The following is a 27,034-nucleotide window of genomic DNA, read 5'->3' on the forward strand; positions in this document are numbered from 1 at the left end:
GTTGGCATTTTCACAGAATGGGGCGCCTTTTACTATAACAGTGATAAGAGAGAAGCTATTTCCCCAAGGTCAGCTGCGGTGACTGTGCAAAGCTAGGAGTGTAACATTCATGTTTGGATTAAGTAGCTGTGGGCAAAGCCTTCTAGAGCTTACTGGGTTGCATCCAAAGATCCCAGTGTGTGAGCAGAAGGTGTATTTGCTTATGCAGTGACTTCTCCCACTTGTTGCCCCCCTGCCTCTTTAATAACCTCGCGCAGCAGGGTATTTGGACCCAAACCTGAATTTTGTGAAACACAGTCTATTATGCCTATTTACTCAGAAGTAAGTCCTGCTTAGCTAAATGGAACTTATTTCTGTGTAAAATGCATAAGATTGCATGTGTTTGTATTTTCCCCTGCTTTTGTTATCTTTCCCCATGTGTTTTACTATGTCTTTACATTCAAATTCCCAGTCACCTAAGCTTTTCTCTGACATTTCACCTGTCAGAAGTGATGCTGCTAGCAAGGGTTCATGTCCTCTCTCCTGTCTTGGCTGTCTCTTTTGTTACTCAGTAGCTCATGAGGAAAGACCTTCAATTTTGACCTTTTACCATTTTATTTATTTATTTATTACATTTATATCCCACCTTTTTGCCTTCAAGGAACCCAAAGCGGTATACATAATCCTCCTCTCCATTTTATCATCACAACAACCACCCTGTGAGGTAGGCTAGACCAAGAGTCTGTGACTGGCCCAAAGTCACAGTGAGTTTCCATGGCCGAGTGGGGACTAGAACCCAGATCTCCCAACTCTCAGTCCAACACTCTAGCAACTACACCACACTGGCTCTTTTATATCAGGGTTAATGCAAGCAAATGTTCACAGACCATCATCCCGTAACTGAACATCCCAGTTTCATTAATTCAGAATGCAAGAAGCAAACAAGGAATATGTTTTCGCTGCTATCCATGAAGATGAGTGAAGTAAACAACAAAAGATATATTATGAAAGCCATTGTAGATCATATAGCCCAATCTACTTCCTCTAACCTAGTCTCCTGGCCAGATTATGACTTCATTTCTTTCTTCCTGTATGAGCTCACCAACAGGGTTACAGTCAGATAAAACAGTTTTCTCCCATGTGTTGACTAAATGTTGCAAAGTGATGTGAGGGGCAATTCCTTGAGGTTGTGGTGATTCATGATTTGTTTCCTAAGATCAGAGATTTGATTTTGTTTACAAAATTAGCTTTCCAGAATTATATGACTATAAATTTTCTTGAGCTAACAAATGAGACATGGTTTGTGCTTAGGTCAGTCACAGAGATTTAAGCATTTGAGAACACATTGCCAGTTATTCATTTATGCAAGAATGTCATATAGTTTTGGTCTAGAAATACATTTGTGGGTTTTTTTAAAAAATGGGGTCAAAATGGATAGGTAGTAGATTTCCCCAAAATAAACAGCTTAAATTTCTTGTTGCAGCCAATGTTTGTGTTGAGATGCTGTACAGTAAACTTATTTGCTACATCATAAACTGTAGCAACTATGATTTTTATAAACAATCACTTGTCCACACATTCCCTTGAAATCAGTGGCATGTCCCTTGAAATCGGGGATGTATCCTTTAAAATGAGAAGCGTATTAGTGTGCAAGCAGTTCTGGTCAAGAAAATCATGTATTTTCTTCCCCCACCCATATTTAATTAAGGGTGCAATCCTATATATGCTTAGACATAAAAAGGTGTGTGGATAGCTGGGGAGCGCTGGGAGTTGTAGGACTTTTTTCTTTCTAAACATGCATAGGATTGCAGACTAAGGCCATGGCTAGACCAGGCCTATATCCCGGGATTGTCCCGGGATCATCCCTGTGCATCCAAATGACACACAGGGGATCCTGGGATCAGGGAGGGATCATCCCTCCCTGGCCCCGGAATACAGCCCTACACTTTGGTCCCGGTTTTTCCGCGGTCCTTGGCTCAGCCTGGGACCGCGGAAGGTGTGGCCCATTGCCGCGGCTTGAGCCGGCTCCGCGCGATTCATCACATGAAGCTGGGAGGAGCACTACACACATCAGGGCTAGGGTGGGGGGAGCATGGATTTTTTTTAAAAAAAAACTTTGAGTCACTCGAGCACTTGTGTGCTGCTGGCCCTTTAAAAATTAAAAAAATGGCGGGCACGACGCCTCTCGAGGTCGTCACACCTTACGTGTAAACTGGGATGAGATCGCACATTATTCACAACATGAGGTCTCCCCTCCTCTCCCCCGGATTTTACGGTAGGTCTAGCTAAGGCCTAAGAGAGCTTCTGGTGGTATTTTAATAGTAGTTAAAACACCAATATGTGCAACAGTGTCTGTTATATCGATCATATATTGGAGATACAGAGACTATTTGGAAAGAAGCCAATTTTATAATCACATGTTTATTTCTCATTATTTTAATTACATAAATTAGTATTTATGTATATTTCTAGCCCACCCCATCCTAACAGCTTGAGGCAGTTAAACCTTCCCATAAATTATGTCTCTGTTACTCTTGCCTCTGAATTTCCTTCCCTTCATTGTCTCTTCTCCCCCTCAGTCAAAGTTTAGGTTGTAAGCTCTTTTGTTGTTTGTTGTTTATTCGTTCAGTCGTTTCCGACTCTTCGTGACTTCATGGACCAGCCCACGCCAGAGCTTTCTGTCGGCTGTCGCCACCCCCAGCTTCCCCAAGGTCAAGTCTGTCACCTCCAGAATATCATCCATCCATCTTGCCCTTGGTCGGCCCCTCTTCCTTTTGCCTTCCACTTTCCCTAGCATCAGCCTCTTCTCCAGGGTATCCTGTCTTCTCATTATGTGTCCAAAGTACTTCAGTTTTGCCTTTAATACCATTCCCTCAAGTGAGCAGTCTGGCTTTATTTCCTGGAGTATGGACTGGTTTGATCTTCTTGCAGTCCAAGGCACTCTCAGGATTTTCCTCCAACACCACAGTTCAAAAGCATCTATCTTCCTTCGCTCAGCTTTCCTTATGGTCCAGCTCTCGCAGCCATAGGTTACTACGGGGAATACCATTGCTTTAACTATGCGGACCTTTGTTGTCAGTGTGGTGTCTCTGCTCTTAACTATTTTATCAAGATTTGTCATTGCTCTCCTCCCAAGAAGTAAACGTCTTCTGATTTCCTGGCTGCAGTCAGCGTCTGCAGTAATCTTTGCGCCCAGAAATACAAAGTCTGTCACTGCCTCCACGTTTTCTCCCTCTATTTGCCAGTTATCAATCAAGCTAGTTGCCATAATCTTGGTTTTTTTGAGGTTTAACTGCAACCCGGCTTTTGCACTTTCTTCTTTCACCTTTGTCATAAGGCTCCTCAGCTCCTCCTCGCTTTCAGCCATCAAAGTGGTGTCATCTGCATATCTGAGGTTGTTAATGTTTCTTCCTGCAATTTTAACTCCAGCCTTGGATTCGTCAAGCCCAGCTCGTCGCATGATGTGTTCTGCATACAAGTTAAATAGATAAGGTGAGAGTATACAACCCTGCCGTACTCCTTTCCCAATCTTAAACCAGTCCGTTGTTCCGTGGTCTGTTCTTACCGTTGCTACTTGTTCGTTATACAGATTCCTCAGGAGGCAGACAAGATGACTTGGTATCCCCATACCACCAAGAACTTGCCACAGTTTGTTATGATCCACACAGTCAAAGGCTTTAGAATAGTCAATAAAACAGAAATAGATGTTTTTCTGGAACTCCCTGGGTTTCTCCATTATCCAGCGGATATTGGCAATTTGGTCTCTAGTTCCTCTGCCTTTTCTAAACCCAGCTTGTACATCTGGCAATTCTCACTCCATGAATTGCTGGAGTCTACCTTGCAGGATCTTGAGCATTACCTTGCTGGCATGTGAAATAAGTGCCACTGTACGATAGTTTGAACATTCTTTAATGTTTCCCTTTTTTGGTATGGGGATATAAGTTGATTTTTTCCAGTCTGATGGCCATTCTTGTGTTTTCCAAATTTGCTGGCATATGGCATGCATCACCTTGACAGCATCATCTTGCAATATTTTAAACAGTGCAGCTGGGATACCGTCGTCTCCTGCTGCCTTGTTATTAGCAATGCTTCTTAAGGCCCATTCAACCCCACTCTTCAGGATGTCTGGCTCTAACTCACTGACCACACCGTCTGAGCTATCCCCGATATTATTATCCTTCCTATACAGATCTTCCGTATATTCTTGCCACCTTTTCTTGATCTCTTCTGTTTCTGTTAGGTCCTTGCCATCTTTGTTTTTGATCATACCCATTTTTGCCTGGAATTTACCTCCGATGTTTCTAATTTTCTGGAAGAGGTCTCTTGTCCTTCCTATTCTATTGTCTTCTTCCACTTCCGCGCATTGCTTGTTTAAAAATAATTCCTTATCTCTTCTGGCTAACCTCTGGAATTTTGTATTTAATTGGGCATATCTCCCCCTATCACTGTTGCCTTTTGCTTTCCTTCTTTCTTGGGCTACTTCCAGTGTCTCAGCAGACAGCCATCTTGCCTTCTTGGTTTTCTTTTTCTTTGGGATGTTTTTTGTTGCCACCTCTTGGACAGTGTTGCGAACTTCTGTCCATAGTTCTTCCGGGACCCTATCTACTAAATCTAGTCCCTTAAATCTATTCTTCACTTCCACTGCATATTCATTAGGAATATTAGTGAGTTCATATCTAACTGATCTGTGGGTCTTCCCTATTCTCTTTAGTTTGATTCTAAATTGTGCAATAAGAAGTTCGTGATCTGAACTACAGTCAGCTCCAGGTCTTGTTTTTACTGTCTGTATAGATGTCCGCCACCTTTGGCTGCAAAGGATGTAGTCAATCTGATTTCGGTGTTGGCCATCTGGTGAGGTCCATGTTTAAAGCCGTCTTTTTGGTTGTTGGAAGAGAGTGTTTGTTATGCACAGTGAGTTGTCCTGGCAGAATTCTATCAGCCTATGTCCCGCTTCATTTTGTTCTCCTAGACCATGCTTACCTGTAATTCCAGATGTCATTTGACTACCCACCTTGGCGTTCCAGTCTCCTGTAACGAAAATAACATCTCTTTTTGGTGTATTATCCAGTAGGTGCTGCAGATCCTCATAGAACTGATCTACTTCTGCTTCTTCAGCATCTGTGGTTGGGGCATATATTTGGATCACTGTGATGTTAAATGGCTTACCCTGAATTCGAATTGAGATCATTCTATCGTTTTTTGGATTGTATCCAAGCACTGCTTTAGCCACTTTATTATTAATTATGAAGGCTACTCCATTTCTTCTGTGATCCGTTTGTCCACAGTAGTAGATCTGGTGCTGATCTGATGTGAAGTGGCCCATTCCGGCCCATTTCAATTCACTGACACCCAATATATCTATATTTAATCTTGACATCTCGCCAATAACCACGTCCAATTTGCCCTGGCTCATAGATCTTACATTCCAGGTTCCTATGGTGTGTTGACCTTTAGAACATCGGATTCGTCGTTCACCACCAGCACCGTCAGCCGCTAGTCGTCCTTTCGGCTTTGAGCTAGCTGCGTCATCACGTCTGGGGCTAGTTGAACTTATCCTCTGTTCCTCCCCAGTAGCATTTTGACCATCTTCCGACCTGGGGGTCCTATCTTCCGATGGTATACCGACATATCTCTGGTTGTATTGATCCATTTAGTTTTCATGGCAAGAATACTGGGGTGGGTTGCCATTACCTTTCCCAGGGATCGTATTTAGTCTGACCTCTCTACCATGACCTTCCCGTCTTGGGTGTCCCTGCACGGTTTAGCTCATGGCATCCTTGAAGTGCTCAAGCTCCAGCACCACGACAAGGTAACGATCTCCTTTGCTGGAGTGTAAGCTCTTAAGGAGGTATATATGTCTAGTGCCACTTCTGCACATGGTACTTTCAGAGTAACAAAGGCAAGAAGACATATATACCTCTGTAAGCTCTTAAGGAGGTATATATGTCTTCTTGCCTTTGTTACTCTGAAAGTACCATGTGCAGAAGTGGCACTATACCTAAAATATAAATTCTGCAAAAATGAACAAACAATGCATCTGACCTAATTCAATTAATTTTTCTCCTATATCATCTCATTCAGTTACATTTTCCTGAGTTCTAAAGGCCAGCCCAAATAATTGAATCTTAAAATACTTTTGAAATGTACTTTGCTTGTGCTTTGATGAGTTTGCAGTGTGAGGCAGTTCCGTAATTGAGAGACAGTAATAAAAACTTTTTTTCATGTCAGCTTGTGTGTTTGCTTATAAGATAGATACCCCCTATATACATAGCTTTCCGTGAGAAACGCTTTGGATTCTTTGGGGCTTCTTCTTGGAATACAAATATTGAAAACATTGGGCAGGATCCAACAGAAGCCTTCCTCACATGGCCAACCCTGCTAGTCCCGGTGTGTTTATGTATGGCCCCTACTGCTGATGTCCACGATGTAAGTGCAGAAATGCTCATTTCTGAAAGGGACTTGTTTGGGAACATTTCAGGGCTTGCCCCTAGTAGTGCTACAATAAGGGCTACGTGCGCACTGGAACAGTGGAAGGTCCTCATTGGTTCTTGACTCTTTTGTTTTCTCTCATTTTTATTTATTTTCTGCAGCCTTGCTAATGCCATAAAGGACAGAAAATGTTGGTCTTTTATGGTTTCTGAATAGAATCATTGTGCAGATAGAAACATCTGCACAACTGTAGCCACAACTAATTTTTTTGAATAAATAACAAGAATAGATTGCGTTACCGGTATTCCACAATATGATTTGTCACTTCTTTAGCACAACGTCCCTGTGACATTTGTATTGTCTTAACAGGATAATTTAGTTTCTTCTTCTTCTTTTGCCTGCTTAAAGTTTTGTGAGGTTTAGAGATGTGATTAGTTTTTTTAAAATGAAATAAGAATGGAAGTATGTCAGAAAAAAAGGTCCATGTTTTGACCATTATATTTGTTGATGTTATATCTGGGGATCTTTTCCCCCAATTAGCTTTTGTAGTTAAGAGATGAATTCTGTATTAGCTCTTGATATTTTGTTATTCTGACATTATTATTATTGTTATTATTGTTGTTGTTGTTGTTGTTGTTGTTGTTATTATTATTATTATTATTATTATTATTATTATTATTACTACTACTACTACTACTATCATGTCCCCCACCCCTGTAAAATGTTTTCATACCCTAGTTTGGGGCACATGGCTGAGGATGTTTAAAACTGTTCTACTTTGCAAAGGACATATTATGAATGGCCAAGAACTTTTCCCCTTTTATGTGTTAGTGACATCTGTGCACAGGAGACAGCTTTGCTTGCTGCTGTAACTGCAACTGACAACAGCTTCAGCTATGCTTTCTGTTTTCTCTTGTGTGCCTCTGCACCTGTCCATATAAACCTGTTTGGTGGGGACTAGAGAGAGGCCTTCTCAGTTGTGGCCCCTAGCCTAGGGGATGTCTGGTTGACTCCATCTGTGACTGCTTTTGAATGCCTTTAAAAACATACTTATTGTCTCTGGCTTTTAACTGAAAAGGGTTTATGTTGTTTGCTGCTGTTAGATATTTAAGATTGTATTTTATTTTAACTGGCTTATTTTTAAACTAGTTAATTTTTTAGGTGCTTTTATAATTTGATAACGAATTTTATTCTTTTATAGACACCTTGGGGAGACCATGATCTTGAAATGCAGCTGAGAAATATATTCAATAAAATAAATAAAAACCCTTCTTTGGATTCCTGCTATGATTTGGTCAGACATTAAAGAGAGGCTTAAAGCCCAGTCTTATATGTGTTACTCAGAGGTAAGCTCCACTGAGTTCAATGGGACTTTTTCTCAGGTATGTATGTTTGGGATTGCAGCCTTAATTTTGTTAATTGACATTTATTCTTTATTTGATCAAAAATATAGATGGGTTGCAACATGAATATATCCTAAAAATATAGATGGGTTGCAACATGAAAATATTATTGGTGTTGAGTGGAATTCTGAATTTGTTGTGAAATATTTTCTTAGGACTAGTCTGCTATCTAGAACATCACCTTCTGAACCTTAAAAATGCATGTTTCAAAGACGTTAAAGGCTTCTAACCAGATGATGGAATCTGGGATTACCCAACATCTGGACATAGCTATAGGAATCCTTGTTCTTTCCTTAGAACCATGAAAAAGTCTTGCATCGTTTACAGTATTTAAGCTCCCATATGACTGTTCAAATTACAGCAAGGGGCTCATTTAAGGCGCCTACACACAGCTGCCCAGATCACAGTATGACAGATGATGAGAATGTAAAATTACTGAACCAGATCAACCAATTCTCTTCTTATGCTCTAAAGGGACAGTGAACCCAGAGACGCTTCAGTTTATCTCTCTCGCCACCATTTATTATGTCTGAGATTTCTTTGTTCTTCCATTCTTTTCTGGCCTGAAAGCTTCACTTTATAATTTTATGACTTTAGCATATTTTTTGGCCTTTTGTCCTCTTTGTACAAGAAACATAACATTAAATATCCCTTATAAAAGATCAGAAGCAATAGCTTGACTCCAATAAGATAGTGTTAATGTGGAATACAATACTTAAATGTAATGTTGTCTCAGGCAGTCTGGTTTGATGCTTCAACTTCCCTAACTAATTTAAAAATGCATTTTAAGCAGAAGTCACACTGTTGACCTCTACTAAGAAATGTAATTGTGCATCTTTTTATTCATCATTTCAGAAATGTTATCTTTGTTTGGTCCTTTGAAAAGCTTTCACTTCCAAAGAAGGAAATGGAATGGGGATATTGACAGATTTTACCGACCTTCATTTTTAGGGTTTTGACTTGATTTTTCATGTGTTTTGTAATGTTTAAATGATATAATTTCAAATAATATAATTTTTAAATGATATAATGGATAATTTCAGTTAATCCTTTATTTGTATTTTTGGTCTTCTTTATGCAATCAGTTACCTCTGAGATAGATCCCCCTCTAAATTGTATGTTGTCTTTGATTTACTTACATGAAGAAGTTATTAATCTAAGAAGGTTGAAACAAGTTGGTAGGAAGGAAAAATTGCATTAGCTAATTAGATGCTTGGCTGTGTTTCATCTGATAAATGGCCATGTAAACAGTAACAAAGTCATTGTCTGGGATTTAAAGAGGTGGATGGAGTTAATAATCATAATAAGCATTTATTACCTTAGAGTGTTCAGAGTGCTTCACATTCATTATTGCAATCTGTATTCAATGCATGCACATAGTGACCTGAATGTGACCTGACACAGAAAATAAGGCCATCTTGCTGGAACATATTTATTTAAAATAGTAATCTTGATTCTACAATCTTGGGGTGATGGTGAAATTAATTTAAATTCCTTCACCCTATTGGGAGAAATTTCCTAAAGGAGTGGCAGGTAGGAAGTTATGCCTGATTTCTTAGAGCCGGGGGGTGGTGCTTTGACATTGCTGGGTTGGCGCTATGTCCCTAGGAAATCCTGCAGCTTTCCTCCCCCAGGGTGACATCGGGTAATCCTGGCACTGAGGAGGGAGCGCTGGGTTTCTGGGTGGCCATCTGGGGACTGGAGCTGCTCCCCCTTCCAGGTCACCTTCCACAAGGGCCCGCAAGGCAAGGGGCTATCTTAACTTCGGCGTACACATCCTCGTCTCGCTCGACATCGCCATGCACCCACCCTGGGGCTTTCAGAGCATTTAGACAGCCTCCAGGTATGTGCAACTCACAGCCCTTGAGCTGCATGCATCCCCTCCCGACCAGCATAAAAAAGGCACATTTTTATTCTAAAATAAGCCACATGGCAACCACACAACTTGTTTAATGCAACATTACATACCCTGCAGCTTTCGTGAGTGTGATTATGGAGTAAAATGACACACCCTTTAAAACAACTTGTTTTAAAGGGAAAATGTGGCTTTTTTTTGCCACTGCTGAAATCTTGCCAAATTTCAGCAATGATTTTGTGAGGGGTGTGTGTATGTGTATATATGTGTGCGTGTGTGCATGCGTGTTTGTAAACTCTTGTAAACAAATTTGGGATTTTTTAAAAAAATCAAAATTGATATAGAAATTCTCTGAAATAAATAAATGAATGTTGAAGAGAGCTGATGAAAATTCTACACACCACCGATTCCAGAATGAGGAAACAATCTTCCGTTTACTGCCTACCTTACCTGTTGCTACATATGTAGACTTGGAAAATGGTTAAGAGGGCCCATGACACTGTTCTAAGTGTGGACAAATCATTCGATCTTTAAATATGAAATCTTGTTTTTGAGTTTTTAATTTATTTATTACATTTATATCCCTCTTTTTTCCTCTTTCAAGGAACTGAAGGCAGCTTACATGATTTTCCTCCTCCCCATTTTAGCTGCACAAGAACTCTGTGAGGTAGGTTAGGCTGAGAGTCATTGATTGGTCCAAAATCATCCAGTTGAGCTTGGCTGAGTGTGGACTAGAACCCAGATCTCCTGAATCCCAGTCCAACACTCTCACCAATACCCCACACTGGCTTTTACCATCTAGCCTTGAACTGTTTGATTTATAATAATTTATTTAAGTGTATTAATTGTGTCACTTGGAGAATTAAGAGTATTTATGGACAATATACATCTATATTCTCTTGAAGTTCAGCTTGTGCCAAAGCTTAGCCCTAGTACTTCCTAACGTTTAGTAAGAATTCAGCCTCAGTCCAAAGAAAGTTAGACATCCTTTGAAGTTGATGGGACAGTTTAGTCATGACTAACTCACAAAGAAAGAGCAGAGTGCCTTTGAGCATGTAAAGAGTACTTTCCGTCGTCATAATGTAACCATAGTTAGCCCACATGTAACTGGTATTTGGAGGAGATCTTCTAGGGCATGCAGGCTTGATTTCTGTGCCTCTCATTCTAGAAATTAAACACCACACCACTTTATATCTGTACAGATGTCCCCAATTCATAGTATAGTGTAGTCTCTTTCAGATACAGATCTTGAGAAGCAGGTTTGCCTTTCACAATGTGTCTTTTGATGATGTTGGTCCACTATTAATACTTCCCTGATCCTTAGTCAGCTGGCAGCTTACTTACTGTTTCATCGGGTAGGTTTAATTGCTCAATAATCCAAGGGTCAAAAGCTGCAGAGGGCAGTTGGTAGCTCAGAGAGAATATTCTTTGAAAGTTAGTGCTGTATTTTTCACTATTACAAAATTGCTCTGAGCTCCCTAAAGCCTGGACTGTCACTGGGGATCTGTACTCCAGAGTTTTGTTGTGTGATCATTATTCCTCATGCTTGGTATTTTCTGGGAAATTTACATGACGTTGTCCTCCAGTCATTTTCATGCACCTTCCTCCTGCTTCTCCCGTGTTACTTCTGAATGGGGAAAATGCAGTATTTTTTGAGCTGCGCTATTAAACTGCCATTGCCTGCCTGTGTACCTCTGCCATTGCGCAACGCGCCGCTTTGTGTGAGCGGTTCTTGGGGGGCATGGTTATGATGATGTCACTCTTTATTTATTTACAATATTTAGATGCCACTCCCCATTCAAAATTTCAGAGTGATGTACAAGATAAAAATAAATAAAAACACATTGAAATAGGTCTTTTTAAAAAAGCAAAATACAAAGTGAACCGTGGCTGGTCATCAAGGGAAGGCTTCCTGGAACTAATGGTGACGATAGGGTGGGAGCGTTGCCTAGGGTGACCATATGAAAAGGAGGACAGGGCATCTGCAGGTGTCATTTGTATATATGGAGAACCTGGTGAAATTTCCTCTTCATCACAACAGTTAAACTGCAGATGCCCTGCCCTCCTTTTCATATGGTCACCCTAGTGTTGCCTTGCCTTGTTGCACCTGCGCCCTTTTGCCTCTTTGCCATTCTGCTACTGTGTGTCCTGCAGAACACAACACGGGCGGGGGGGGGGGGGACTCTGCAAGCGCAGTAGAGCAGCATTGCGGCAATGGGGCATGCCTGAGACCAAAGCGCTTTATAATGGGATGTGAGGGAATAGTAGCTGGTACTTCATTCCACTCTTCAGCTGCTGCCCAGAAAAATTTAACCCCTTACTACACACAAATGAGGAAAGTGTAACTGCTTGTTTTGGGTGGGTGGGTGGGGGAGGTGTAGATCAGATTTTCGAAGTTGTGAAAGTACTGTGGATCCTATACATGCAACCACTTTCAGATGCCTCCTTTCAGCGCTTCACAGTGGGATCGTAGGGATCACTCTGCTCTGCAGTTGCTACCCAGAGAAGTTTAACCTCTTTCCACCCAATCTTGCCACATACAAACAAGTGAGAAAAGTGAAACTGCTTGCTTGGGGAAGGGTGGGGGAAAGTAGACTTCCGAATTTGTGAAAGTACTGTGGCCAAGGTAGGGCTCGGAGGCAGCAGGAGTGAAAAGGGGAGGGAAGAATGTCGAAATGGAAAAAATCATGCAGAAAAGGGGAAGGGTCCAGAAGGCGTATAATGCTGGCGTATAATGGACAGAAGGCGTATAACGCTGCTGACATCTGATAACATCCCATCAGGCTCCACCTACCAATGTAAATGAAAGATAAGAGATAAGATAGGCTGTGTAAAGAACCGATCTTAACCCTGCAAAGAATCTGGAAGCAGAAGCCCCGATAAGTTGCAAAATAAAAAGCCTGGTGTGGTGAAGCTCACTGATCAGCAACTTCCATTTTTTGTTTACCTCTTTGTTTTGGCAGACGGAGCTAATTCATTTTTGTGTAAACTATAAATCTTGAAAAAGGCAGCACTAATACTAGCCAGTGTGGTGTAGTGGCTAGAGTGTCGGACTGGGAGTCAGGAGATCTGGGTTCTAGGCCCCAGTCAGCCATGAAAACCCACTGGGTGACTTTGGGCCAGTCACAGACTCTCTGCCCAACCCACCTCACAGGGTGGTTGTTGTGAGGATAAAGTGGAGAGGAGGAGGATTATGTACGTCCCCGCAGCCTACTTCCTGTCTTATGCGTCGACGGCAGTGGAAGCCGCCGGACGCAAAGATGGTGGCGGCGGCAGACGGCAGAGCAGGTAAGGCGGGAAGGGGCTTACCTGGTGCTTACGCCATTTGCAGCGGCGGATGGCAGAGGCACCAGGTAAGTGGGGACAGTTTTCTGGGTGCTGGCTGTGCAGCTGGCACCAAGAAAACTCTTGAGTCGCCTTGGAGGGTCTGAATTTCACCTCGGCTTTGGCTCTGAGGTGGATCCGGGGGGTCCCTGCAAAGCCTTAATATATGCTGGCTGCCATTTTGAATATGCAAGCCCAAGCCGGCAGTTGTGGTTTGTTTAAATCCTGGCAGCAGGGATTGTGCGAGGGTTAAACAACTGTCCCATAACCCTAGAAGGAACCATGGGTTATGTGAGGGTTGTTTAACCCTCCTACAGTCCCTGCTGCCCAAATTTGCATGACATACTAACCAGTGGTTGGAGCTTGCATGTTCAAAATGGTGCCCGTCACATTCTGCATTGCCTTAAGTGTTAATAAACCTGTGGTTTCTTGTCATGATGTGCAAACCAGGTCACTGTGTTCTTAAGAAACTTTCCTAATCACATGATTAGGCATCTAAAACAAAATAGATTTTGAAATAGCTATTTGGTTTTGTGAAAAATATAGAATCCTTAGCTCTTCATTGGAGCAGTGCATGGATCTCATGCACAGATCATGCAAATGTTTCTATCCTATAGAGAGATCTGTAGGTTCCTGATCAGGTGGGTTTTTTTGCCTGTTGTGGCCCATTTCTGTGATTTTATACTACTGAGTCAATGCAGTCTATCCTTTTTTATCCACCCTACAACCCACAACATGCTGTAGACGTTGAAGGGTAAGTACAAAGCCCAACCCACCACATTGCGTGCTGGATTTGGACAACATACCAATGCAAATGGCGGTTGCGTGCATGGCAAGCTTGAGCAGAGAGAGTACTGACAATGGCTTCTTCCCCCACTGCAATTGTCCTAACACAGCTAGTATATTTGAAACTACTCTGCTAGAAATGCTTGCTTTTCTCCATGTGTCTTTCCATTATTTTGCATTATAGAACTATAAATTGTTCGTAGAGTGTGTTTTATCACTGATTTTATCATTGGCTTTATTGCATTTGCTTTCATTATGTATGTCAAACTGAGAGCTACTCCGGGACACTTTTCAGCTGAAGGTTAGGATAAAAATGGCTTAAATAAATAAATAATAAATAAGCGGACTTACACGGCCCAGTCATTTGCCTCCTGGCTCCCTCCTTGATTGAGTCACTGCCATCCTGCTATATTTCCTTTTGATAGGCCTAAAATTATGTACAGGTTTTTGTTGGGGAGGTGGGAGCAGGGTATACATTTTACTCTTAACACTTCTTTGCCATGGATTGTTCAAAGCTTTAGCTAGCCCGCAAAAGCTTTGCTCAAACATTTGAACCACATTAGGTGGTAAAATGGAAGGTAATGAAGTAGATCTACATTACTACCTAAACTTTTGATTGATCATTCCTAAGAGCCTCTACCTTCCTGGAAGTTCAGGAATAAGGTGATAGCAGCTGCCTGTGTTGGACCCTAGAGTGAAATCTGGTTAACGTGTCTCATGAATACTGAAAAAGTCACCCCAGAGTGATTTTGAGAGTGATAAGCCTAAAGCAGTTTCTGGACTGTGATGAGATATGTACAAAGGCAATTCCATCTTGTCTAGCAGTAGGGATGAACATCTGTTTATAACTGAATTAGCTGAATGAGGTTAAGATGAATGCACCACCTGGTTAATGCACATTATGACATAGGCTGGCTTTTGTGAAGCCCCGTTAAATCTGCTGGGAAGAAAATTGAATTAAATCATCTTTATTTTGGGAAAGAGTATATATTTAACACTTGCTACTAGCCTAGTCTTTGCTTCTGTCAGCTAGCTTACCTTAAAACAGCAGTCATATCTACCATAGTTGTTTTTTTTAATTATAAAAATAGCAACAAAAAAATTGTCACTCACTGGCTGAAAGGAGAAAATGGTCATTTTAAACTATTTGAATTCACCAGCCTGAAATCAAGCACTCACTTCTAACAGCATAGTATATAATTTCAAAGCCTGAATTATTGGAGAAAGGATTAATATATTGCTTTCTTTAATCATGAAAAATCAGTCAGAACAATCATATTCATAACTCCAACATTTTTCCTCCTGGCTGTGAAGCTGCTGTTACATAGCTGCAGATTTGAAAATATTCTGTGTTGACATAAGGCTCTTCAGCACATGAATGCTGATGTTCAACATTCTTTTCCTTCATAGCGCTGCTGGTTTTTTGTACTATAAAGGCAAATAAAAAGGAATGGATGCAACTCTTGTCATTTTCAATATATGCGGTCTGTTTTCTCTTAAATATACCTACAAGTGTGTTTCCCACGGAATATGACTAAGATCTATTCAGGAGTCTGGTAATAGAAAGCGAAGAGGCCAGGGGCTAATCTTGTTCAGGATTCAGTAGCGTGTAGCTCTAGAACCTGATGTTAATTCTAGAGCTCAGTCCTAAAACATGTGAGGTACTGTGTCTTGAGGCACCCAGATCACTGAGCAAGCACAACCAGCTCTCATACATTTGGGTTTCGCAGGACAGGCTGCCAAGTTCGAAGGTAATGCTTCTAGGCAATCTTGAGTCCTGGCACGAAAAAACATGTGAGATGTGTACAATCTGAATTAACATTAATTTAATGCAATCTTCTGGTAGCCAGTGCTGAGGAATATAAGACAATTTCTGCTAGTAAAATCATTGTGTATAACCTTTTGGGGTGAGGGAGGATTTAACCACACTGCACAAATAGAAAATACGTAGAATTCGCTCTCAGAAAGGGATAGGTGTAGATGAAACAGACAGACCTGGTTTGGAAATGCAAAAGTGGCATCCTAATCTTAAAAGAATGAGGATGTTTAACCTGAGCAAATGTTTCTGAAGTTCTAGATTAAAATCAGTGAGGTAGCTGCAAGGATTTTGTATGCCAGAACATGTCCCACTCCGCTCGCTCCAATATATTAATGTACAACACATTCTTGATTCAAATCGGGAAATGTTTAACTTTTTAAAATAAAACTTTCTAGCCTCTGTTGTTACAGAAAAAGGTGGGCTATACTTAAAGGAAAGAGGGAAACAATTACAGTTGTGGATGAAATCCAATATTGTGCATGTGGGACAGACACCCCCCCCCTGCCAAACTGCTCCACAGGGTCCCCCAGGCTTCCAGAGCATATTTTGGAGGGGTGCAGGGGGGGGGCTGCAGATGGGATGGGGAATTTTGCACCACCCCATTCGTTGATGGAAGTTGTTTCATCAGAGGGGGCTAATTGGATACCGCCCTGCATTTTTCACAATTATCCTCAATAGGCCACTGCTGCATACACTGCGTAGGTTTGATTGCACTCTTAAATAGTCTAGGCATAGCTGAGAAGACAATAAAGATGTTAATACGTAGCACAAAGTTCGGACTGTACAGCTAAAATGGAGCTGCCCATGTACAGTTGAGGTTAATTGGATGCAGGAATACACTGGTCAGCACTGTTTTTTTGGGAGAGTCACATGAGAAGTGAATGAGTAAACATGAGTATCATCAAACGGGAGAAGATCACATTTCCTTACCGTTGCTTTTCCGCCTTACCACCGCTTCGCAAAAGAGGAAATAATGTGCACATGGCCCATTCAGTGGGCCGTTTTGATCGCGCTGCTTCTCCTGCACACAGCAGGAGATGGCGGTAAGTTACATCTCAAAAAATAAGTCAGACTTAGTGGGGTGGTTTTTTGTACTGCGAAGAAGGCTAGAAATAGTGGGAGGCACGCGGGATGCAGACGTCATCGTGAGAGAGACCCATGAAAATCAGTGAGTGCTCAGTAATGAGTGTGCAATAAAACACTCATCCGATGATGCCCGGTGCCCTTGTGCTGTAGCATGTACCCCTTAAAGAGGCATGCTTTTAGTTCAGTTTCCACGGACTGCATTTTCTCACCTCTTTTACTTCTATGGTGATGGCAGGAGGGGGCAGATTTAACCAAAAGTGTTCCAGTTACATATCAGTGACTTTCATTACATTTTGTTTTGGGTTGTTTTGGAGATTGCTTTGAGTTGTATCTTAGGCCTTAGCTAGACCTAAGGTTTCTCCCGAGATCAGGCAGGGATGACCCCGGGATAAACCTTAGGTCTAGCTAAGGCCTTAGTATATGTTTTGCTGATGAAACAATTGACATTACTTGAAAATGCCCTGCCCCTGGCAGGCAGCTTGATGCAATTACAAAGCAGAAAGGGACCAAAGTCCATCTAGCATCATGTCTTGATCCTTTGCAAAGGAGGACTGTTTGTGTATCAACACTCCATTGATTAGCCTTTGCAATCTAGAGGCAATCAGACTGTACAGATGTCTTATAATATTCAGTTGATTTCATTTCTTTAAATAATGGAATTCCTAGTACCTGTAATAATATATACTAATAAAGTGTGGTTTCCCTTGCTTGTGTTGCTAAAGCCAAAATCTTATCACCCATTGACAAGCGGGAGGTATTAGCAGGCTTTGGGGTACAAAAACGTAAAAAAACAAATATATATTTAGGGGGGAAAGTGGGGAGACTCCCCAAACAGCCCTCAAAGTATTTAGTTACATTGAATGTTGAGAGACTGAATGGGAAAAAGTCTGTATACCTGGTGGAAGAAGGGAGTGAATGTTGCAGATTGAAAAGGAAGTTGGATAGAGGGACATAGATCTATTAAAAGGGTAGAATGACCTACTTATTTTCTGCAGAGGTGTTTTTTTTATTGTGAATATCAACAAACCAGAACAGAAAATACATTGTGAAAATGAGGAGAAAACCATACATTGCATATATAAGATTATTGTCATTTTCCATCATATGTACCATTCATTAAAAAAAAAGGGGGGAGAGAGTTATGCAAAGGTTTCAAGAAAAGTATATTTATCCGTATATTTATCCACTTGCAAGTTGCGTCTATATAACACCCGGTGAAAAGTTGATAATGTTATTAGGTCCTCAATCAATTGCATTATGGGAGGTGTGGATTTGTCCTTCGAATATGATAGTATAAGTCTTTTAGCTGTCATAAGGGCTCTGAAGAATCATCTGTGCTGACCATGTGTTAACTTCCCAGAAGCCAGTAGGTAATTTAGGAGGACCTGCACATTATCCCATATTATAGATTGTTTCAGTACAAAGTTCATACTTATTATAACCTCCTCTGCAGATGTAATTAATGTAATTACTGAAAAATCAACAGAGAAATCCAAGATTTTAATGGAGCTGGTTTGAGAACCAGTGTGTCCACCTCTCCGAAACACCGCCCCCAACACACACACACACACACACACAAATGGAGAGCAGAAAACCCTAAAACTAAGGACTGGGTATACTCAGTGGGCATGGAATGTTGACCAACAGCTGGAGAACGAGAGAGGGAAAGAGGAGAACTGCAGGGGTAGGATTGGAATGCAGTAGCTGGAACCCTGAACACTCCACACTGTAACAATTTGGTGCAGGGCCACACTAGTATGTATTGTAGAACTTCTTTGTCTCATTTATTCGCCACATGCCCTACAGTAGTCTTTCCCAACCTGGTGCCCTCCAGATTTTTTGGACTTCAATTCCTCCCCAGCCAGCATGGCCAATGACCAGGAATGCTGGTTGTACTCCGAAACATTAGGAGGATATTGGGTTGGGATATTTCCCTCAGAGGAAGAAAATTGCCATAGTTCCTACAGCACAAGCACATTGTACATTTGCGCACAACAGAATAATCACAACTGCTTTTTCTAGGGAAATCATCCACAGGAAGGGGACTTGGATGGGTGTGACTGTGAGAGGTGCTTAACTCTTGCATTGTTCTGTGTTTTCTTCTCTCACCAGCTTTCCCCCTGTTGCTTCTAATATATGTTTGGAAGGTAAGAACATAAGAAGTGCCAGGCTGGATCAGACCAAGGTCCGTCTAGTCCAGCACTCCAGCCAATGGCCAGGGATGAACAAGCAGGACATGGTGCAACAGCACCTTCCCACCCATGTTCCCCAGAAACTGGTGCACACAGGCTTACTGCCTCGAATACTGGAGATAGCACACGACCATCAGGGCTGGTAGCCATTGATAGCCTTCACCTCCAGGAATTTATCCAACCCCCTTTTAAAGCCATCCAATTGGTGGCCATCATTACATCTTGTGGTACTGAGTTCCATAATTTAACTATGCGCTGTATGAAGAAGTACTTCCTTTTATTTGTCCTGGATCGCCCACCAATCAGCTTCATGTGATGACCCCGGGTTCTAGTATTTTGAGAGAGGGAGAAAAATGTCTCCCTATCCACATTCTCCATACCATGCATAATTTTGTACACCTCTATCATGTCTCTCCTTAGCCTTCTTTTTTCCAAGCTAAACAATCCCAGTTGATGTAACCTTCCCTTGTAGGGGAGATGTTCCAGCCCCTTAATCATTTAAATTGCTGTTTTCTGCACTTTTCCCAGCTCTATAATATCCTTTTTAGGTGAGGAGACCGGAACTGTACACAGTATTCTAAGTGTGGTCGCACCATTGATTTGTATAAGGGCAGTATGATACTGGCCATTTTATTCTCAATTCTTTTTCTTATAATGCCTAACATGGAGTTTTCCTTCTTTACAGCATCCATCCCAATCCCAAGATCTTTTTCTTATTCAGTCACCGCCAGCTCAGATCCCATTACTTAAGCCTCTGTAGTGGAGCTTTTCAAAATAGTTTGGGAATCTCTGATAACCTCTGCTAATTCATAATACATCCCAAACTTGGATTGCACAATCAGTTTATTTGTGAGAAATTATAGGATCTAGGATGCTTCTTAAATGAATAGATCTATCCAGTATATGTTAACATATATGAATATATTATATTCCTTCAAACAGCAACAAAAAGCCATTATGATCATCGCACAATATATTCATATGACAGTTTATAATTGGTTTTGTAAAATGCTGCATCCTAAGCTCTCTGAAACAATACTGCAGTGTTGTTAAAACCAATGCAGATGAAAAGAAATATTTTGATTTGGGGGGAATGGAACACATTTCTGAGTTTTACAACTTATAATTAGTGTCATTGTTTATCTAGTGGTTTCAGAAAACAGTTCCATGAATTTTGATAGAAATTGTAATTTAGGCAAGTTACACATTACTATAAAAATAAGAGCCATTTTGACAAGGCACACAGAGCTTTTGGTCATTTTAAACCTGTTACATAATATATTCAATGATCACAAGGTTACCTCATGTTGGATCAAGCTCCACAAAGCCAGGAAATTGGAAGCTGATGCCTTAACTCACATGATCAGTGATGATGTTGTGTAAAGGTGGTTGCTTACAATGTAACATCAGTAATTTTCACCAAAATTTGAAAGTAATAGCTTGGAGAGAAAAAGCAAAAAGGTGTCAATTTTCAGCATTTTTTTTTTTTTTTAGCTTGCTGTACCCGTTGCAATTTTTATCGGATTGGTTTGAAATATTGCACACAAGTAGACCTATCTGGTAGATCATGGATGCCAAGTTTCAGGTTATTAGCTCAACAGGCGTCATTTTAATAAGCAGCAGAATTTTGACTCTTATAATGGAACCTTTTTCCTCTTTGTGTGACTCACCTTAACTAAAGGACCACTCTGTTCATTGGTTGGAGTCCACCACCTGATAAGCTGGACTTCCCTATATCTCATGCATCATGCAGAACCTACATGTCCCCAGTGTTAGGAGCTAATGCTTTTTTGTTGTTGTTCCTCTGGTAAACATTTCCCAAACATAGAGCTGATTAATATATGTGAAATCTCATTAGTCAATGTTTGCACCTAATGTGTGAACTGCTTTGACTGTGAAGTATTCCTGGACATGATATGTAAGTTACATCCATGGTATTTGCTCTGTGTCAGCTGTTTCACACATTCAAAATATCAGTTCATGCTGCGTAGGGTTTAATGAACTTGCATGTGTGACACACAATTAAACTGTGTCAGGCTTGTCCTCAGTGATTTTGCACTCTGATGTTTTGACTTCTCTAAAAGGACACACAGACTGGGTTTGTATAACCATGAGCAGCCAGTCATGGGAGGTTGTTGTGTCATCTGAACACAGTGTGTTCTCTACAGGGTGGCTTAACTTTTGTGAGCGATCTAGGGTTGTTGTGTCTTTAGAATGCAGGAAAGCAATTTTATCATGGGTTGCTGGGATTGGCTACAAAGCCACTTGGCAAGAACAGCAAAAAAGCCTATGTCTCTCTTCGCAATCTTGCCAGTGCCGCCTCTAGCCTCCCTCATCAGTGACTGACTTTTCACCAATGCCAAAATGGCACTTTGTATGGACCATCACTTTTTCACCACCTTTGTAAAATGATATGTTGGTGCTTTGGGAGAATATAAGTGTATTTGTAATCTTTAAAATTATTATTCCCCCTTCTTTTGCAAGTAGGTAACATTCAAGGAAATTGACAGGCTGAGGCTGCATATAGGCTAATTTGTGAAGAACCAGGAGAGAAATAATAGTAAGAGGAAGGAGGAATACAGTAGCGTAATTCAGAAGCACAATAATGGACAAAAATGGTGAATGGACAAAGTGCATGAAAAAGGGGAGAGGACAACATCTCCCCGGCGTCAAACTAATCTCACTTTTAAGTGTTAAACTGACACTTACCAGTGTCCTCCTCCCATTCAATACTTCTCCAAGTCTTCAACTAGTCCAGAAATGGGAGTTATTAACTCCCCCACTTTTTGCAGCTCCTTTTCAGAGCAGTTACTGCTGCACTCACTGCACTTGAATGGATATGTGCACATCTCCAAGACAGTTTTAAAAAAAAATTCCTGAGAAGGCGACTGCATGGGACAGAGTGAATGGGGCCCGGTGTGTGTGTATAAATACTGCTGGTGTGGGAGCCCCGTTTTCTCCATTCCATTCAGCCCGCCCCTTTAAGGATGTTATTGATTTTTTTCACTGGCAAGGATATTTGCGCAAATTTAACAGCTAAGAAGTAAATGGAGAAGAAATTTGCTCAAATCGAAAGGCCTAGGGCGTACATGGATGAAACATTTGCACACCTGAACATTACTTTCTCCATTTAGGCACTCCCTTTGACAGCTGAAACATACAAGGAAATTGACAAGGAAAGGCTACATATATTGGACAGGTGGAAGTGCACTTCTGTGCACTTGTGAAAGAAAGGAGTGGGGGGAGATAAAATTGCAAACACAATTGCATACTTCTGAAGCACTTAAAAAGTGGCAAATCAAAAGGGGTAGCAATCTGAGGGGGGGAGGGAGACAGGGCGAGGAGTTCTGCCATGATGGTGCCCGGGATACATGCCAGAGCAGGCTGGAAGATTGAGGAGGAAGATGGGGAAGAACAAGCCACAGCAGGCCTGATTGTCTGTTGGGCATATACCATCGGTTGTTCACCGAACAACCCACCCACCATGGTTTATTTGCGGAGTGGCTTAGTGTGACATCAATCCCACCCACTGGGTTGTATCCACCTTAATGGAATGAACACACTGGCAGACATGATTTCCTCTCTCCCCCTGCAATCTTCTCCAGAGGACTGAGAAACCTTCCGCAGGGCAGGTGTTGTGGGGTGGGAGGAGAGGTAGGGGAAGTCCCATTGCATGAGTGGAAAACTTTTCATGTGACGTTGGCAGCAATGTTACCATACTCTGTGCTAGGCTACAGTATGAAGATCATATCTTTGCACCGGACAACTTCCATGGATGTAAAAGCCAAAGAGCCAAGATCTTCTTCAGTGGAGTCAACAGCCAGTGCAAAAGTAGCAGGGCAGCAGAAATAGTTGGTGAGACACAATATGAAATAACTGTGTGTGAGAGAGAGAAAAGAGAGAGAATAGAGAATATAGCATGATGGGAATGGCAAAAAGGAAAAACATACATTGCAAAGCAAATGTTGGAAAAAAGGGAAACCCAGAGTGAGTGGGAGGGTAGAGTTTTCCAACAAGAGCAATTTTATTAGTTTGTTTGGCTTTCTTTTAATGAAAGAACTAGGGGTGTGATCCGCTTCTCAGATCGGAGAAGCAGAAGCGGATCGGGGTGATCCGCCTCCGCTACAGGCAGAGGAGAAGTGGATCGGGGGGCTGGAGAAGCATGGCGAAGAGAAGCAACCATAAGCGGATCGCTTCTCTTTTCGCGGAGCGCTCCGCCTGCCATTTTGGATTTTTTCGCCCATAGGATTGCATTGCGGAAAAGATTAGTGGATAACTTTTTTGTTTTTCAAGCTATCTATTTGAAACTCGCTGTGCTTAGAGAGTAGTGGCTGTGGGTCATTTTGAGCCTATTTTCAGCACTTTGCGTACTGTGGTTTGCTTGCTATTTTTTAAAAAAAATAGGGTAAAAAAAGTGGGAGAGGTACCTTTTTGAAGTGCTGAGAGGCAGATTCAAATCCCAGTCATGATCACCTGATGAAGCATCCCCCAATCCCAAAGTTGGAGGGGGGGATAAGCAAAATGGGATACTTAGTACCTTGAGATACTGGGAAACTTTTCTTTCTTAGTCTCTGAACGGACTTTTCCCAGTGTTTTTTTAAACAGTAGCCCCACCAAATGCACAAACACAACCTGAAATCATATACCAAGCAAATAAATAAAAGATAGGAAACACAGCACTGCTACCCACCCTAACCTTGGTGAACAACTGAATAGATGTGGTGCAAGGGGATGATGTCCCCTAGGGCATGTAGACGTGCCCAGTGCACACACTCCTGTCCTTGGAGGGTCATTAGAACCCTCCAAAGATTAACCAGTGGAGAAGCTATGCCTGTCATGAGTTGAAGTGTCAGGTAGCTTCTTAAAGACTGGTACTTACTTAGGGCCAGTCAAATTGGCATAGTTCCCCCTCCCCCTGGGCATGTCCACTTTCCTCTTACTGGTAAAAGACAGACATAGCCTTTTAAAAAAATTCTTGTTGTTGTTTATTCAGCAACACTGCTGCTTTTAATTCCACCCCTCCTTTATTTATTTATTTATTTATTTATTTATTTATTTATTACATTTTATATTTTCACCCCATAGCCCAAGCTCTCCTGGCTTTTCCTCTTCAGTGAAGTCAGGCAGGCTTTCATTGTGGTTCAACTCCTTATTGTTGTTGTTATTATTATTGCTATTAATATTAATTAGTACTGCTATTATTAATGTTATTATTTTGTTGTTGTTTAGTAATGGCTGTGATCACAATGCAGTCAATCAACTCTGAAGCAAGGATCACAAAGCTTTACTCTTATCCTCCTAGCTTCCTAGTTATGGGATGCAAAAGAAAAGGCATCTCTCTGCTGCTTCCGCCTCACAGGGATGGTTTGCATTACTGGCTTTGAAACAATCCTTGGCTCACTTTGTTGTGCCCCCAGAAATGTCTGCCCCATGCCTGCCTTCCCGCCTCTGCCTGGGTGCTGTTGTTTTGGGGTATCTGCTGGGACTGACTTCCCCATAGATCTTTGGCATAGTTGTACATCTCTGCCTGCCTCTCTGCCCACCTGGTGCCTGGGAGCTGTACTACATGATGGGCTTTGTGGTTCAACCCCACAAGCCTCTGGCATGCTTGCTCCCAGTGCTGCCTGTCCTTCTCTGTGCCCGCCTTGCAGGGATGGTTTGTGTGTGTCTTGCTTTGACTCAGGGGATAAGTCCTTCTTGCGCTCACTTAGACTTTTTGAAGTTCCAAATAAATTTTTCAAGTGTGGAAGAAGATTCATATGTATGATTATCTACTCCCCAATTCATGGCATGTTGGGATTTCCTTTGAAAAGGCCATAAAGAAAGAAAGCCCATTGAGCTGTCTGCAGCTTTAAAAATCACTGAGATACTGGGGTGTCAGATTTTCAAAAGTCCCCCCAAAATCAGGGGATGCTTGGATTTGCTTGTGGCTTAGCATGCATGTGTATACATGGATCAACTGTCATGGTGCCTAATCTGAGGTTTCTAACATGAAAATTGATTGAGTTCTAGCATGGGACTTGAATTGGGGTGAGTTAAAAGGGGAAAACCCCGCCAAAAATCAGGGGATGATGGGATTTGCTTGAAACTTGCCATGAATGTGGATCTAGATGACTTCTGTGAGGGTGCTTGCTTCAAAGTTTTTAGCTGTAAAAATGTCAGAGTAAATCCCATTTCTGAAAATGGGGTGTCGGATTTTCAAAAATTCCCCCAAAATCAGGGGATGCTTGGATTTGCTTGAGGCTTGGTATGCATGTGTATACATGGATAAGCTACCATGGTGCCAATTTTGAGGTTTCTAACTTTAACAGAAAAAAAGTTGTAGGCGTTTTTGGATTTCAGTGTAAGTCTATGGGGGGGAAAGCGGAGCTCTGGTCCGGATCCGGAGCTCCGCAGCAAAGCAGAGTGGACCATAGGCGGAGCGGACCTGATCCAGAAGTTGCGAATCTGGAAGAGAAGCGGATCGTGTGTGTGTGTGTCTGTGCACAGCCCTAGAAAGAACACATTGTTCGGCCTCCTCACAAAAGACAGGAGGGCACACATTGAACATGGGGTTCAGCAAGGGAAAAACTGTGCAGATATGAAATATGTCGATGGTTATAAGACGGCTGTTATGTTTTACTAATCTAATGATGATCTCTGATGCTTCTCAGTGCTGCTTGTGCTTTTGATTTAATCTGGTATTAGACTTTCAAACAGACTTTGCAAACCCCACAGGGCTACAGTTGCTTGTCAGCTGTGATTAGGTTTAATTAGAAGAAATGGAGAATTTGCCAATTCCCCCCCTAATCTTAGCTCATTGGTACTAGGATATCCTTTTGTGGGGATGAAACAAGAAAAATAAATGCAATATCAGCCTGTCATTAACATTCCTGGCTACAGATTCATGGTATTCTGTAATGGTAAGTCAGGTGGGTAAATGAAAACAACTGCCTTTGCAATAAGAAGGGAGAAAATGAGGCAATAAATAAACTATAAATCTATTTTAACTCTTCTTGCACTCATATACCCTATTTATGCAGAATTATTCTGATACCATCTTTAATGTAGAACTATTTTAAGACTCCATAAATCTAAATATGTATGAAGTTAAGAGATGCAGTTCCATAAGTTGGGTTTATACATCTTCTTCTTAAGTCTGTTTCAGTATAGTCAAATAAAAAGGGTGCTGAATGATGTATTTAAGGCTCTGTCCAGAACCAAAGACAGCTGCTTGAATTGATCATAATAGCCTTCCAGAGCCTGGTTTCAGTTTGGTGTGATATTTTGCTGCACTTTAACCCTCAAGTGTTCATTTTTGTGGATGGTCACATTCACTGTATCCCCTTGCAGCAAATGTCCATGTGAAATGTGTAAGATTTTGTAAGAGATATTCTTCCCTCAAGCTCATGTTTCAGTCCACATTTGTATAATCTGAGGATCCAACATAGGTCAAACACCCTGATACTTGAAAGGCTGCGGAGATTTCCACACTTTTGTGGGGAGTGGATCTGTGTCAATAATAATAATAATAATAATAATAATAATAACAACCACAGGCAAGCAATTCCACAGTGCACAAACAACACTGATAAGAATGGAAGGGTCTGTGCAAGCAGGGGTCAAACTGGAATCTGAAAAGACAACTTGCAAACGATGGCTGATGTGAACATACCTTGACACACTTCTGAGGTAATCCTGTTCTGATTGGTAGCCATAGAGCCAATTGGCTGTGAAGAGACTGACTGCTTTTCTCTTATCTCTGGAAAAGAACCACAGGAGGGTGGGGAAGGAATAGGTAGGGGATACCCTGAAGCAGCAAGAACATGTTTTTTCCCCTTTGCATCTCTCTCTTCCAGCTTCTTAGACTACTCCCTGTAATATCAGGGGTAGCGAAATGTAAGGACTGTATAGTATGCAGAAATGTATTGATAGATTTTGCTTTGCAGGAGTTCATCATGGCAATCCCCATAGCCAGCCACTAAGGAAAATCCGTAGTCATTTCCAAATCCCGATAATTAGATGTATCGGTATAGATATCGATATATCAGTTCTTTATAGTTGTAGAAGGTAGTACTGGTTAAAAACTCAATCATAAAACACAAACGTTCAAAACAAATAACTAAGAAAATTTCTCAGTGGAGTTTACAAGGCACGGCTGTAATCCTATGCACAATTACCT

General features: G+C 41.5%; 1 protein-coding gene across 1 annotated transcript in view; it reads left to right on the forward strand.

Annotated features, from left to right (window-relative positions):
• The first annotated feature begins 12,926 nt into the window (after positions 1–12,926).
• Positions 12,927–27,034, forward strand: part of TMC1 (transmembrane channel like 1) — a 126,920-nt gene continuing 112,812 nt past the window's right edge. Inside the window, exon 1 of the mRNA XM_063128759.1 lies at positions 12,927–12,954. Coding sequence (XP_062984829.1) covers positions 12,927–12,954 — 28 coding nt within the window. The remainder of the gene's footprint in view (positions 12,955–27,034) is intronic.

This window comes from Elgaria multicarinata, chromosome 6 (assembly GCF_023053635.1).
Source record: "Elgaria multicarinata webbii isolate HBS135686 ecotype San Diego chromosome 6, rElgMul1.1.pri, whole genome shotgun sequence".
NCBI lineage: Eukaryota > Metazoa > Chordata > Lepidosauria > Squamata > Anguidae > Elgaria > Elgaria multicarinata.